This window comes from Stegastes partitus, unplaced genomic scaffold, assembly GCF_000690725.1.
Source record: "Stegastes partitus isolate 25-593 unplaced genomic scaffold, Stegastes_partitus-1.0.2 Scaffold1145, whole genome shotgun sequence".
NCBI classification, from domain to species: Eukaryota; Metazoa; Chordata; class Actinopteri; family Pomacentridae; genus Stegastes; species Stegastes partitus.
In genome coordinates, this window is record NW_007578876.1 from 132,137 (window position 1) to 147,596 (window position 15,460).

At 40.8% G+C, this 15,460-nt stretch overlaps 1 protein-coding gene across 1 annotated transcript in view; it reads left to right on the plus strand.

Annotated features, from left to right (window-relative positions):
* The first annotated feature begins 6,769 nt into the window (after positions 1 to 6,769).
* The window catches only part of ccdc9 (coiled-coil domain containing 9), a 29,465-nt gene continuing 20,774 nt past the window's right edge, over positions 6,770 to 15,460 (plus strand). Inside the window, exons 1-5 of the mRNA XM_008296665.1 lie at positions 6,770 to 6,843; positions 8,885 to 8,937; positions 9,079 to 9,183; positions 10,764 to 10,913; positions 14,003 to 14,380. Coding sequence (XP_008294887.1) covers positions 8,935 to 8,937; positions 9,079 to 9,183; positions 10,764 to 10,913; positions 14,003 to 14,380 — 636 coding nt within the window. The 5' untranslated portion in view covers positions 6,770 to 6,843; positions 8,885 to 8,934. The remainder of the gene's footprint in view (positions 6,844 to 8,884; positions 8,938 to 9,078; positions 9,184 to 10,763; positions 10,914 to 14,002; positions 14,381 to 15,460) is intronic.

The window sequence follows — 15,460 nt, forward strand, 5'->3', positions numbered from 1 at the left end:
GGATGGGAGGATTTATTAATTTTTAAATAGAGATATGATTTAAAAATACGGTGGAGTCCAAAAGTCTGAGATAACAGGGGGAAATCTGTCCTATTTTTTATGTAAATGTGGAAAAAGGTTGCAGAGTTTGAGGATTGAAGAAGAAATATCTCAGATTCAGAAATGAAATTGGATTAGCTGCACACTGTCAAACAAAATATAAAAAAGTGTAATATATCCAGCAGCTGGGACACCGAAACGACTGTCAAATAATGTCAAATTTTCTATCTTATTTTAAAAAATACATTAAAAAAAATTGAAACATAGCGTCCAGTCTTCATTCTGCATGTCGCGTTTATTTGTTTTTTAATCTTTACACATGCAAAATTGTGAAATTACCTACAAATAAATGTGCCTGAATAATTTTATTATGCAAATAATCAGATTTAATACAAAAAAATACCGGCAGTGGTTGAGTTTTATTATATTATTTTATGTATTTTTTTAAAAAAATTGTAGGTATTCAGCTGCAGTTTGCAAGAATCTTCTGTTAATACTAAATAATGTCAAATATAAAATGAGTTTTTACATGTAAGTCAACATAAACATCTTGTATATCTTAGAAAAGTATGTCCACATATAAAATAAATAGATTTACCTTTAAATGAATAAATTAATTATGGTTATTAAACAAAAACATGTGATTTCAGTTAAAACAGTTAATGTGAAATCACATCAAGTGTTTTTAGTTTAAAGAAAAATGACATAAAAATCTTTTATATTTCATAGATAGAGTTTTAGATGGTGTTTATATTTTCATGTATTTCAATACATGTGAAAAGAAATCCGTTAAATAAGAAGGAAAAACTCCTACGTGTTTTTTTGACAGTCTGTTATTTCCTTCCAGCTCAGATCACCTTTAGCTGCGTCCAGGTGTGTTTAATGGACTCATCAGAGGTTTGTTTCACTAAATCAACCTGCAGCCGCTCGTAATCTTCCTCCACAACGTCGCTCATTAGGCAACATAGCGGGAAACAAGGCATCAGAATGAAGTGAAAGCGACAGAAATCTGATTGTCATTCTGAGCGACGAGAGGTTTTCTCAGATCACGCTGAAGGCTTCTGAGGAGGTTCTGAGATTCATCCAACGTGATCTCACCATCAGAAGCTTTGTCCACAGAGAGAGGCAGAGAAGCAGCTTCATCACTTCAACACAGCTATTTTTTTTTTTTTGCTAAATAAAGACCACAAGACTTCAATCAGCCAAAGTCCTGTCAAAAGAAATCTGTCTGGTCGTCATCTCGGAGCGCGAACGGCGTCTGCGAGCCGTTTCTCAGGAGGGGAAACAAGGACAGATGCTCGGGGTGGACTGAGGCAGAGCGGCTTTCACTGAGGATGATGGAAAAATAAACCAATTTACGTCCACATATCTTCATTTCCAACGTGAAGGTTTTGCAAACAAGCGTCTACGATGAATTATGAAAGATAGCAGGGCTTCATTTGAGGAAGGAAAGCTCGGCCTAATCTCAAGACAAACTTCTGAAGCAAACATTATTTGCATATTTGTTGATGCCGTTCCTCGACATTCTAATCAGGTAATTGAACTTTGTCGTAACGGTCCCAAATTAATATTCGAAGCGGCGTGTTTGTGTGCGTCCTCCAGCGTGTCCGGAGGGATTCTCTAATGGCTCCGATTAGCCTCAAAGAAGTGGAAATAGTCTCATTTTATATTAAAACCAAAATCAACCTGGAAGTGAAATTGAATGTGTTCGCGGTGAAGCGTGGGACGATGTGTTTCTGAGTAATTGGAATAATTACCAACCTGCAGGGAACTGTCTGACACGTTTATCAGAACCATACGACTGGACTTCTTTCTACCTCGGAGGAGACGTGTCAGTCCTGTTTGAGGTTTTATAAACATCTCGTGTCATTTTTCAGGGATTTTAGTTCATTTATGTACAAAAACAACAACAAAGAGGCCTGTTTGTTGTGCGACTGTATGACATAAAATTGGCTAAACAAAGAGTTTCTCTGAGTCCAGGCCAACGTCAGGTACTTTCCACTTCCTCCAAGGAAACTTTCGAGTGTCCCGCTGAACAAGTGAAGCTGTAATCGCTGCTAAAAGACGCCTGGTGCAGCCACTGACTCTGCAGTGTGAAACCCCTGAGTGCCGCTTGTTTATGTCAACATGAGAAGCCATCGTCACTTTCCTCTCTCCGTGATCAGAGCCTCGAGGGCTCTCGTGTCGTCCCCGGGGGAGGCTGTTGTTTGGTTCTCACAACAATGAGCTCATCGCCGAGGCTCATGGCGAAAGGGGATCCATGTCTCAGCGCCGGGGCGACGTTTCCAACCAGCAGGTGGACCTACAAGACGGTTTGATTAATCCAGCGTACATGGATTAATGCTGCCGGCCTGTGATCTAACAGGTCACGATGAATAAATCAAAAGCCCGACAACATTAAACTTTAAGGAGAGAGTTTTAAAACAAGCTGATCGGATTGTTTGTTAGCTGAGACGCTATGTGAGCTATCAGGAGTGTGTGAGCATGTTTGCATAACTTTTACTAAATGATAAAACATACAGGAAGGAGTCATTTAGATATCATATTCTTCATATATGCATTGTTTTTGTAGTACTTTTCATGCTATGCTATGCTATGCTAGTGATGTCATGTCATGTGATGTTATGTTTTGTTGTTGTATGCTATGCTATGCTGTGTTGTTGTATGCTATGCCATGTTATATTATGCTATACCATGCTATTATATGTCTTGTCATGCTGGGTTATGCTATGCTAAGCTATATATGCTATGCTGTATTGCGACTTGCTATGCTATGCTGTGCTATGTTAAGCTATTTTATGGTATGCTATGTTATGCTATGCTATCTAAAGCTATATATACTATACTATACTATATTGTGACATGCTATGCTATGCTATGCTATATTATGCCATAGTATGCTGTGTCATGTCATGCTATGTTATGTTCTGCTATGCTATGCTAAGCTATATTATCCTATGCTATGTTGTGGCATGCTATGCTATGCAATACTATGCTATGTTATTTAATGCTATGTCATGTCAGGATATGTCATGCTATGTTATACTAGGTTATGTAATGTTATGCAATGCTATGCTATGTCATGTGATATAATGATATGTTATACTATGCTATGCTATTGTGTGCTGTCCTGTGTCAAACCAGGTTATGTGGTGTTATTGTTCATCTCGATGTCATATGATGTTACCCCACATTACATTACATCATGTTACGTTGCATCATGTTGTCACATCATGTTACCTCATATGACTTTGCACGACATAGCATGGAGCTGTGCAGTGTCATGAGGCCCAGTGTCCTCAGGTTCCACTACTTTGTGCTGTTATGTTGGCCTATATTATATAATATAACACACAGGTTCAGTTCAAATCATCCACTGCAGGTCACATTATAGATGTCATCACAATGAGCTTGTGTTGTGATGTGTGATGCCGTGTGACCTCCTGTTATAAAAGATGTTGGTTTTTTTTTCTTCCAGTAAGCCATTACAGCGAGCCAGCATGAGGCCCTGAGGCTGCAGCAGCTAAATGGAATTCAGCCATTATTAATTTCATTATATACACACACGCTCTTCCTGGAGCGACAGGCCAAGAAATCTTCTGTGAAACAGCCCACGTCGTGTCGCTTCAGGTCAGGTGTCACGTCCTCACGTCCTGTCGGGTTATTTAATGTTACGCTGGTCTACCTGCTGCTGTGTCACACTAACACATGTCAGGTTGGGCTGTGTTCAGTCACATGAAGTTGAATTTTGTCGACATTAGAGCAGCGTTGGAAGCGATGCTGCGTCCTCCCACCTGTAGCGCCTTCACTCTGGCAGCAGTGTCTTCTGGTGATGCGATGGCACAGATACGCCGGCTCCGGTTGCGAGATCTTATCAAGTGATTAGCAAATCCTGCGTGGTCATTGCTCGGTGTTCTGCCTGACAACAGAGCGGCTGTTTGTTTTGACTGTGTCCACCGAAACTGGGCCACGGGATCGTCTGTCGTTTCTGTGTGTGAGACGGAGAAACAGCAAAAGAAACACTGCAGGAGCTTTACACGTTTTCAAACATAATATATGAATTTTGTCTCCCACATTATTTATTCATTTGTATGTAGCATGAACTGATGCATTTAAAACCTGAGCTCATCTGTAACACCTGTCTGTCTCTAGATGGGCCTGAAAAACACACAACGGACATAAATACATACATTAAAAACACAAAAGTCCAAATGCAGCACCATAAACATGAAGCATCGGTAAATCATCTTCGCTCAAAATCCTGGAAACATCTAATAAACATGCCAGAGATCCCTCTGTTCTGTCCAAAATATTGCTAAAATATGCTCCACATAACTTTATGTACTCTTTGGTTGCACTGTATTTAGGTATTTCCTGGGGAGTAGTGGAAGTGCCAAAGTACAAAAATAAATCAATAAAAGAATAATAAAATAAAAGTGGAAATAAAAAGAAGAATAAATAAAATAAAAAATAAATAATGTGGCAATATAAAGCAATTTAAATCAAAAATGAATCCATCAATGAAAAGGCTAACAAAAGGAGACATATAAAGACAAATACATAAAATTATAAAAATAATAATCATTAAAAAAAGTTTACATTTATTTTTAGAACAAGGAAAAAAATAAAGTAAAAAAATATATAAATTTAAAAAAATAAAAATAACTACAAATAATTATTTTTTAAAAATAAACAAAAAATATATATTTTTAAAAAACATCATTTTAATTTAAAAAAAAATTATTTATTTGTCTTTATATTTCTACTTTAATTATCTTTTTCTTTTCTGGATTCATTTTTGATTAATATTGCTTTATATTGCCACATTATTTATTTGTATTTTATTTATTCTTCTTTTTATTTCCACTTTTATTTTATTATTCCTTTATTGATTTATTTTTGTAATTTGGGACGCTCACTATTCCATAATAGCCTTCAAAAAAAAAGCAAACAGTACAATTTGAATCTCTCTCAGGAGCTTTAAAGTCAAACTGAAAACTTTGCTAATAGCTGTGCAGTTATTTAATTATTAATTACTCTCTCTTGGTTGTTTATTTGTCTAACAAACACGTCTAGAAAATGTGCTGCAAAGTTGTGTCTGATCAGTTAAGTTAAATTCATTCTTACAGCACATATCCAAACCTTATTATATCTATATATAACTATGCATTTAGGGAAGAGCCCAGACGTTTCTAATGATGTGAACAGTGTCTCTGTTCTACTCGAGCGTCCCAGGAAGCCTTTGTTTTATTATTTATGTCTGCCCTTTTCACACTGTGACATGTCAACACGTCCTCTGGGAAAATAGCCTATTGACTGGATTTCTCATAAATAAACTAAACAAACAAAGAAAATAAGCCCAGATCAAAGTATCAGAAATAAAAATAGTTCTAATGCAAAATGATTCAGAGTGTGTATTATAATGCTTGTAGTATAAAGGTGTTTTAAAAGTGTTTTAAAGTTGCAGTTTAAAGAGATGAAGAAAAGTTGTCTTTATCTCAATTATATTAAAATCTGTTTTGCATGTAAAATCTTAGGGCTGCAAGGTGGATCGGTGGTCAGCACCACTGCCTCGCAGCTAGAAGGTCGCCGGTTTGCATCCCAGTGAGGACACCCGAGATCTTTCTGTGGAGTCTCCATGTTCTCCCCGTGCAGCGTGGGTTCTCTCCGGGTTCTCCGGCTTCCTCCCACAGTCCAGAAACATGTTGAGGTTAATTGGTGATTGTAAATTGTCCGTAGGTGTGAATGTGAGTGTGCTTGGTTGTCTGTCTCTAAGTGTAGCCCTGTGATAGACTGGTTACCTGTCCAGGTGCCTTCACCCTGAGTCAGCTGGGATAGGCTCCAGCCCCCCATGACCCTGGTGAGGATTAAGGTGTAGAGATGATGGATGGATGGATGGTTTCATACTTTAATGATTTTAAACTAACAGTGTGCAGTTTCTGTTACTGCTTTAAAGCTGTATGCTACTGATCAAAACTGTATGATAGTGCTTGTAAACGGTATATTACCGCTTACAAACTGTATTTTACTGGTTATAAACATTATATTATGGCTTATTCACTGTATATTACTGCTTTAAACTGTGTATTATCACTTTAAATTGAATATTACCACCCATAGCCTGTATATTACTACTTTAAAGTGAATATTACTACTTTAAACTGCATACTTTAAACCAGGGGTGTCCAATCCTGGTCCTCGAGGGCCACAGTCCTGCATGTTTTAGATGTTTCCCTTCCTCCAACACACCTGATTCAAATGATCAGGATCGTTATCAGCCTTCTGCAGAGCTTGATGATGAGCTGATCATTTGAATCAGGTGTGTTGGAAGAAGGGAAGCATCTAAAACACGCAGGACTGTGGCCTTCGAGGACCAGGATTGGATACATAGTCCGTACTCCACAGACTGTATTCGGCCTGTGGGTAAAGCTGGTCTGTTGGCCGCTGCCTCCCTCTAGTGGACAACGTGTTAATTACGCCTCTTCTAAAACTCCAAAAACTTTTTGTTTCCACGATAACATTGAAGTTTTTTTTCACCAAACCTGTCAAAGCGATGTCCAAGACCATTTTCCAGTCTGTTTTTGGTAGAATAATAAAAACCTAAACTCAGAGTTTTTCCGGAGCGGTGCTGTCTCTTTAAAACCACCGACTGGCTCACTATTTGGCAGGAAGTTAGCCGCGGCTAACAGGAAGCCGGACAATGACGCCACCGTGAGGAGCAGGATTTGGCAGCGAGCAGCGAGTCCAAACAGTCCGAACAGTCCGAACAGCTCGCTTCTGTCGGCGCAAGTCCCCCTGAAACAGGTAACACCGACCGGCACCGTGACTGGGGCGGGTGTACGCGGTCCCTCTGCGGGGTTTCTGCGCGTCGTCCGGCCGCCTGCGGAGGTTCGCTCCCGCCGCGGACGGTTCGGCGCTTTGTAGCCGCTCAGACATGGCTCGGTGTGTTCACGTTACTGGCCGGGGACACCGCAGGACACGAAATAGAGCAGAGGGACACTTTACCGGAGCTCAGGTGGACTTTAACGTGACCACTCTGCCTCTGCGGTGCCCCGGTGCTGCTGCGGCGGCTCCGGGGACGTGGGTCCATCCTGTGCGCGGCTCTAAGACGCTTACAGCAGCTTTGGGGACGCGTGAAGGATTTGTCGGTTCGGGTTGTTGTGTTGCTCACACCTGGCTGATCACCTGTCACCGCCGTGGGTCCAGACCAGAGTGGGACTGTCGACATTTTGGGCTTCACCGGTCATTGTTCTGCTAAATGTGATAAGTGGAGCAGAAAGTCAAGCAAAAATACTCTGATTACACCGAGATTACTCAGATCTAGAGATTACCCACAACCCTTGTTTTAAAGCTACGATGCATGAAATAGTTATTAAGTCATTAAATATGATTAATCTCCTCCAGCTATACACTGATCTGCCATTTTTAGGATTGATATCAGTTATTAGTGATCACAGCTGATCAGGATTTGAAGTAAAACTGAAAATCTTGGTGTCAAACTTCAGAATAAACTCCAACATCAAACTTTGTATAGATAGGTAGATGGATAGATAGATAGATTACTTTATTGTCATTCAATTAGTACATTAAAAGAAATAAAAATGCACAAAATAACGAGCACAGGTCACAGACACAATAAATACAACCTAGAAGTAGTAAAAGCCAAACACGGATACCTGAATAAATTAAATTAGAATCCTTTTTAGATTGCACTAAAAAATGAATAGATCAAAACTCAAAACCAGTGTTGCAGAAATAAAACATAAGACATATTTATTTGTCCTGAGAATTTAAGAGTCTGATGGCAGAGGGGTAAAAACTGTGACGAATCCTGGTGGGTTGGTTAGCACCGTTGCCTCACAGCTAGAAGGTCGCCGGTTCGCGTCCCGGTGAGGACACCCGGGATCTTTCTGTGTAGTCTCCATGTTCTCCCCGTGCAGCGTGGGTTCTCTCCGGGTTCTCCGGCTTCCTCCCACACAGTCCAAAAACATGCTGAGGTTAATTGGTGATTGTAAATTGTCCGTAGGTGTGAATGTGAGTGTGCTTGGTTGTCTGTCTCTAAGTGTAGCCCTGTGATAGACTGGTTACCTGTCCAGGTGAACCTGCCTTCACCCTGAGTCAGCTGGGATAGACTCCAGCCCCCCATGATCCTAGTGAGGATTAAGTGGTGTATAGATGATGGATGGATGGATAATGTTTACTAAAAGGAGACCCTTTCAGCCTGTTTCCTTCGGTGTTAATAGGCTATTACTAATAAGATGTGACCAGTTCCAGGGTGCTTTGGACAAAGACAGAACGGCATTAGAGGCAAAATAGCAAATTTTAAAATTATTTCATGCTTTGTTGGCTGAAAAAACAAAAAGCAAAACATCAGATCCTGTATGGATCCTGAAGCATTTAATATGCAAAGACTGTGTATTTAAAAACACTCTATGATGTGAGTTCATGCATTGGAGGCTTCATTCGCTATTTATGCAATGAGCATTTTAGAGCAACGAGCTGATCAAATGATCAGTTTTTAATCATTTTAGTTTTTTTTTCTGAAGCAATAATTCTTAAAGTACATCTCCTGTAGCATCTCTGATGTGATGCTTTGTCTTCAATGTCTTTGGATATTAGACGTGTGTGGATGTGATTTAAGCCGTCTGTCACAGTTTCTACCAATTTATTCATCAAATCATTCATAAGAAGACAAGTTGAACAAACTTTTCACGGCCTCGCTGACAGACATCATTCTGCTCAGTCAAGGTGTACCATTGAGCAACATTTACAACACATTTTTGAGTGGAAGGGACTTTAAATAGTTGTTTTTAAGCAGCTCATGAACTAATCTTCCTCATTGCAGGAGGAACCAGCAGTCGTCCACCCGTGTATGAAGACAAGTCGGAGGCAGCTATGGTGAGTGAAAAGCAAAATATAAAAGACTGAATGTGATTTTACAGGTTTTAGTGATGTGGCAGGAAGTGACGACACAGTGGACTCTTTACGGATGTTAGTTCAATATATAAATATGAAAACTTTTTCTCCTCTCGTTGTCAGTCTTCAGCGGTGGATCTCAAGACCAAGGAGGAGAAGGATGCGGAGCTGGACAGACGAATCGAAGCTTTGAGGAAGAAGAACGAAGCTCTGGTCAAGAGGTACCAGGTGAGGAGGTTTTACACATGAAGTGCGTCTTGGTATCGCCACGTCAAGTTAAGGATACGACTCCAGAATGCTAAAATACAACTTCGACTAGTCAGAGTGTTGTCACTGACTTTTCTGGGGGGTTGATGTGCGATCTAAAGGACCAGAAAGTAGCTGCCTGTCCTTCAAAAGCTCTGAAATATGTCAAAATAAAACTGGCGGATTTGAGAGGAAATAGATCAACTTCTGTGTAGTAGTTAAGTGGGTACAGATCCCTGAGTTCATGTCACTTTAAATAAAAATGAATCCACTTGGTTTCACACGTGTATAACTAAATGTTTCATATAAGAGCTCAGCAAGTTTAGGAATCAGAATCTGTTCATTTCCTTTTTTTCAGAGCTTTTAACTTTTATATTCAGCCAAAATAAAAACAGTTTAATTTTCTAGATTTAATCAGTTTTCTCAACTGTAAATTACTCCAAAAGTTGCAGGAGTGAAATCTGAATATTTGTTCGGCTTTTCTTCGGTTAATTCTCATTTACAAGCTTCCAGGAGCCTATAAGCATTATTTTAGCTTCTCACAGCCGAAGCACGGCGTCGCTGAAATATTTAACGAGTCAGATCACTGCTGTGTGTTTTTGGGGATGTCCTGGGATTTCCAGCCGCCGGATGATGATCAGAGGCGGCACAGGAAAGGTTTTAACAGTCAAAACAGATTTTCATTCACGGCTTTTACTGTCCTCCAAGTAGCACGTATCTAGAAAAAAAACCCAAAAAACAGCAACTTCAAGGGCCGAGTACATTATCAGGCTGGTTTAAGATAAGATGAGATAAAACTTAATTCTCCTGAAGGTAATTCTTGTGCCAGATATTATGTGATTACTGACGTTTACTGTGAGATCCAGTGTAAGTCAATTATATTCAGTGTTTGTCAAATCCTTTAGAACAGATTTTAAATAAATCTGTTGTGCTGTAATGCGCCTGATTCTCTCTCTCAAAACCAGATTATGAGTTACGTATAATTGAATATAACAAGTCTGTTAAGTTGGATGAATGATCTGTAAGACACAATAACAATAAGTACGGATCCTTTGTCGCTTAATTTCCCTTTTTTTCTTTATTTTTCCATTGCTTCCAAACAGCTTCAAGAAGTTTGTATTGTGCCTTGTATCTGTTTGGTTTTCTGCTCTTAAAAGAAGATTTATAAATGTCCAAAAAACACTAGTGAATAAAAATATTTCTAATTGTGTGGCTGCTACCTTTTGGGTTTTATGGTGCGTCCACTGTTTTAATGCATCACTGTACACTAAAGCCACAAATGCACAGTTTTATAATTATCATAAAGAATAAAAAATGATTTTTTTACTAACTGAATGTAATACAGAGACACTTCAACTTTATAAATACTGTCCAGAAAGATAGTTTACTCTCATTTTTCCAGCTGGAAAACTCCTAATTTTCCTTTGTGCATCAGCAACATCACGCTTTTTTATTGTGACACTTAATTTTCCCACTTTTCTAATTAGAACGCAGCGTGCCGCACTTATTTCTAATTAGTCTGGATGTGACGTTGCGGCCTCTGTCTCACTCGATCCCAACAGGAAATAGAGGAAGACAAGAAGAAGGCGGAGCAGGAAGGCATCGCCGTGACGACGCCTCGCAAGCCCCGCCCCCACGAGCCGGAGACGGACAGGCGGAAGACGGAGAAGGAAAACTTCACCGTCACGGTCGACCTCTCCAAAGCCGCGGGGGTAAGACGCCATCTTGTTTTAGAGGCTTTTGAAAACGACTCAGTGAACATCAGGATCCTGCGGCACATCCGTCTGAGGTGACTTCATGTGTTTTGTGACGAGCCTGCGGACAGGACGCAGCTTCTGAACTCTGACTGATTCCTGTTGCCGTCATCTGCTTCCAAACCACACACCTGCCAGTCTGCCCACAACGCCCGGCGGCGCTCCTCACACTTTGCTTCACATTTAGGACGGGAAGTGCTTTTAGGTTAACCCAAAAAATCTGCACATATTACATAACAAAAACTAGGACGAGTGTTTGTTTGTGACTCTGTTTACGGGATTAGATGGTTTGCATGGAGAGGAATCAGTTGACGCCTTTAAATCAAATCAGATTTATTAATTTAAACGACACGAGTCGACCAAAGTGACTGAAAGTTAAACAGTAAAAGAGGCCAAGCAGGATCTCGGTCACACAAGCGTCCTTCGTCTGACGCAGTGCGTACTGTATGTTGTGATATATGTTTTTAATATCGTAATTCTTCTGGGTGTTCTGAATTAAACACCTGTAAATCAGTGCCTCCATCACACTCCTGTAAGTTTGGCAATAAAGCCGTCCTGCTGAATAATTCGCCTCCAGCTCTTAAGGGCCCAATAAAACGGGCCGTATTAAAAGCATCGTCCTGCAGAAGAAAATAAAAAATAACAACAATCAAGCTGGAGGCATAAAATTAGAACAAAATCCCAGAAGTTACGCTGTGAGAGTTTACGAGATGAGAGTTTTCTGTTTGGCCGCCGCTCTGCTTCTGCTGCGGACAGAATTAGATTTGGCAAACGCTGATCTGGCAATCGTCTAAAAACAGAGCCGAGATGATTGAACCAGTCGTACCTGTTAGACCGACGTAATGTCGTAACGGCACAAACCCAGTGAGCTTCGGTCGACATGCTGAAGGTGATCCGTTTAGCCAGATCTCGATGCTGTTGGCTTAAGTTTTTGCAACTCTTATTGATATTTTAAAGGAAAAACCTCCAAGCGTGCACGTTTTTAAAGGCTTTTTGGCTGCTAACATTCCATATTTATATTATTTTAGGTATGAATCTTGCAAGTTTTAGTGTTTTGTGCCATTAATAATAGATTTTACTTGTTTTATATTGTCTCTACATTTATTTTTTATAGTGTCAAGTTTATTTTATCAACTCCACTTAAGCTTTATTGTAATTCAGCAATGTACGTTGTAAATAGTTAAACGAAATGACGTTTCTCACATCCATTCCCAGTGCAAAAACAATTAAGAATAAATATAAGGTACAACACAAACACAAGCATACATCAGACACAATCATTCTCGCTACTGGGGTGATAATGGGTGACCTTAATGTGACTGCAGTTTTGAGTTTATTCAGTTTATTTTATCTGTCTGCTTATATATATATATTTTTGCTGCTTGTCTGCAAACATGTGCAGCACTTTGGTCGACTCAGGTTGTTTTTAAACGTGCTGCAGATGTAAATTTGATTAACCATAAAGGTTTTTAATCGTTAACCGAGAACCACGTGGCGGACAAACAGATCCTATGTTTGTGAGTTTTCTCCAAAAGGCTCTTTTTAAACTGAACAGAAGATGTGCAGCTGCAGTGTTTTGGTGTTCAGGTCACATGAAGCCTGTTCGCACATCAAGAAATTTTAATAAAGTCAAATTAAAATCAGCTACGTATGCATGTAGTTTATATAACTAAAATATAAATTGATAAAAATGTAATTTGTGTTTTTTGCAGCAGAAAAAAGCAGCACAGCACCAAAATATAATCACCTTTTACACATACTAGAGCTGTATTTATGGTCACCTGATGGATTTAAGTTCAGTATTCGCTCTTTTTAAGCTCTTTTTTTTGGGGTCTCAACAGACTCCTGCAGGAGATTTTTGGCTCTATAGCTGCTAAATGCTCCAGTGATCAGCAGCCAGTCGCTAACTGAGCCTGTCTGCCGTTTGGTGCAGTGGCGTTTCACACATTTGTCCCTGAAAGCAGCCGCTGCTGCAGGCGAGAGTGAACAAAACAGCCAAGTTGGGCTCAGTGGGTTCATTAGATTTTAGTGCAAAAACATCACTTTCTTAAGTAGAAACCATCGCGGTCAAATAAGATGAGTGACATATTTCTAATCAGCCCTCCTGTGGGTCGAAGCGGGGCGGCTGAAGTTGCTGCTAATCGGTGTAACGGAGCAGCGAGCTCCTGCTGAGGTCCAGATTGCCTCAGAAATGACTGCAGACCCCCAGCGTTCGACCCGAAGAGCAACAAGGTGGCCCCGGCTCTGCACGTTTAGCTGCTCCAACGATTCCTGGCTGAAGCTTCAGATTGTTGCTCGGTTGAACCTTTTCCTGAAGCTCCTGAGCGGTGCGTTTGAGGAGCTTTTAGACAATCTGATGCCTCTTCCTCTCTTAGTCGTCACCTCTCAGCCTCTCTGTGACTTTATCATGTTGTCGTTTTGCATAATCCGAAGCCCAGATTAGTCTTTTTGAACTTTAAACGGCAGCAGTTCTTCACATTGAAGAGATTGAATCTGCTTAAGAGTCAAATTCAGAGCAGGGAATCCTTTTCTTTTCTCGTCCTCTGGCTGCTGCAGATGTGCAGACTTTTAGTGCCACCAGCAACCACACTTGATTTCAAGCATAGATTCTAAGGGAGCGTACATCTGCAAAATCTGAATGCACAAACAATGAAATAAAACTCCCAGAGAGCTGTGGTTGTAGATTGTGAGCTCTGTTTGGATTGCAACAGAACAAAATGTGACCTTCAAGTCATTGACTCACGTTGGTCGTTAGATTTATGAGCAGCAGAATGTGGAAAAAACAAATACAGCAGCCTTAAATGCAAACATGCACTTTGGTTTCTTAATTTAATAAATGGGTTGAAATCCGAAAGGTTCCGTTTTGTCCCCACTGACTGAAATGATGAAGACGTGCTGCAGTGGGAGGAGGTCAGAGCTGCATGTGAGAAGCTCATTTAAATAAGAATTTCATTGGACCTCAAGTTATTTCTCTTCAAAAGAACATGACTTCCATAGAAACGAGCCGATATTGATGCACTGACGTCGGCTGTGTTTGTTTCCTGCAGGACAAGAGAGTCGTGAATGACTGGAAACCGGGAACTCCTCGCGGCCGCAAGTCGTCGGAGGAGAGCGACGGCCACAGAGGGCAGAGCGACGGCCGCAGCCCCCCCAGGAGGACGGGTTCTGGACGGGTGGGTCGGGGAGGTCAGCGAGGAGGTGGAGGAGGAGGAGGAGGAGGAGGAGGTGGTGGAGGTGGTGGAGTAGGAGGAGGAGGAGGTGGTGGTGGTGGATTAGGAGGTGGAGGTCGCCCAGAGAGGAGAGACCGGGAACCCAGGACACCCAGAGATGGAGAACCCGGTGAGGCGGGAGTCCAGGGACGCAGAGGAGGACGGAGAGGACGAGGAGGAGAAGGAACACCGGGCGGGATGGACAGGAAGTCCAAGGTGAGTGTGGAGGAACCGAGCCAAGGCATTAAACTTGATTTATCTCTGCTTGTACGTGCACTGGAGTCGGCTGGTTACTCACATAAATAGAAAGCATTGAAAAACACGTCACCTGACTTGTTTCATTTTTGTGGTTTATGATCATTTTACAAACATGATGCTGACAGATGTAGTGTGTCCCAGTGCATCCTATAGACTGACATCATTAGGATACTGGGGGAAAAAAAACAACATACTTAAACTTTTTATTAATTAAAGGTAATCCAGAGATACTAAACTTTGCAAATCTAGTTTACCGTCATTTTTCCGGTTTGGAGCAGCGCCTACGTTTTCTTTCTTTGTGCATATTGACTATAATCCTCTCACTTTTCCTACATGAACACACTGTACTGACTGTAAACCTGCTTAGAATTAGTGTAGACTTTGACTTTGGGGAGTTGAGGCGCTGTATTTTATTTATCGATGCATTTATTGTCACTCAGATAAATTGTAAAATGACACTTTAATTCCGTTCAGTTTGTATTTATGTCGCTGCTACCACGTCACCTGACTGATCGTCTTCGTGGTTTCCGTTGCGTCCGAACAGAACACGGCGCCGACAGTGTTGCGTGTCCCAGCAGGAACCGAAACAGAAACACTAAACAGTACAAATATGGTTCCTTTGTGCGCTGTGGGAGAACCGTGTGCTGCTGGTGTCGTATATATGCTCACTGACACTTCTTCCACTGGGACTAACTTCACTGTAGACCTGAGCTAACGTACTACATGTTATTTATCGAGGCATTTATGTGCACTTAAGCAAGCCGGTAACTCAGACACAATCCGGTTACGCAGGTGCTACGTTAAATGTAAGACGGCGTATACGAGCAGGAGGTCGTTAATCAGATTCGTCCTCTACTGCTGACCTCGTTTTGGATCCATAGCTTTGATTATTTTAACTCTATCGCTGACAAAAGACTCAGTACAGAAGATGCACATGCAGGAATCTAGCACACATAAAAGCTCAGTGGGATTTAACTAATCACACGTTTAAAGGATAATGTGTTAGTTAGTATTCCTCTACAGTCTGTTGTCATGCAC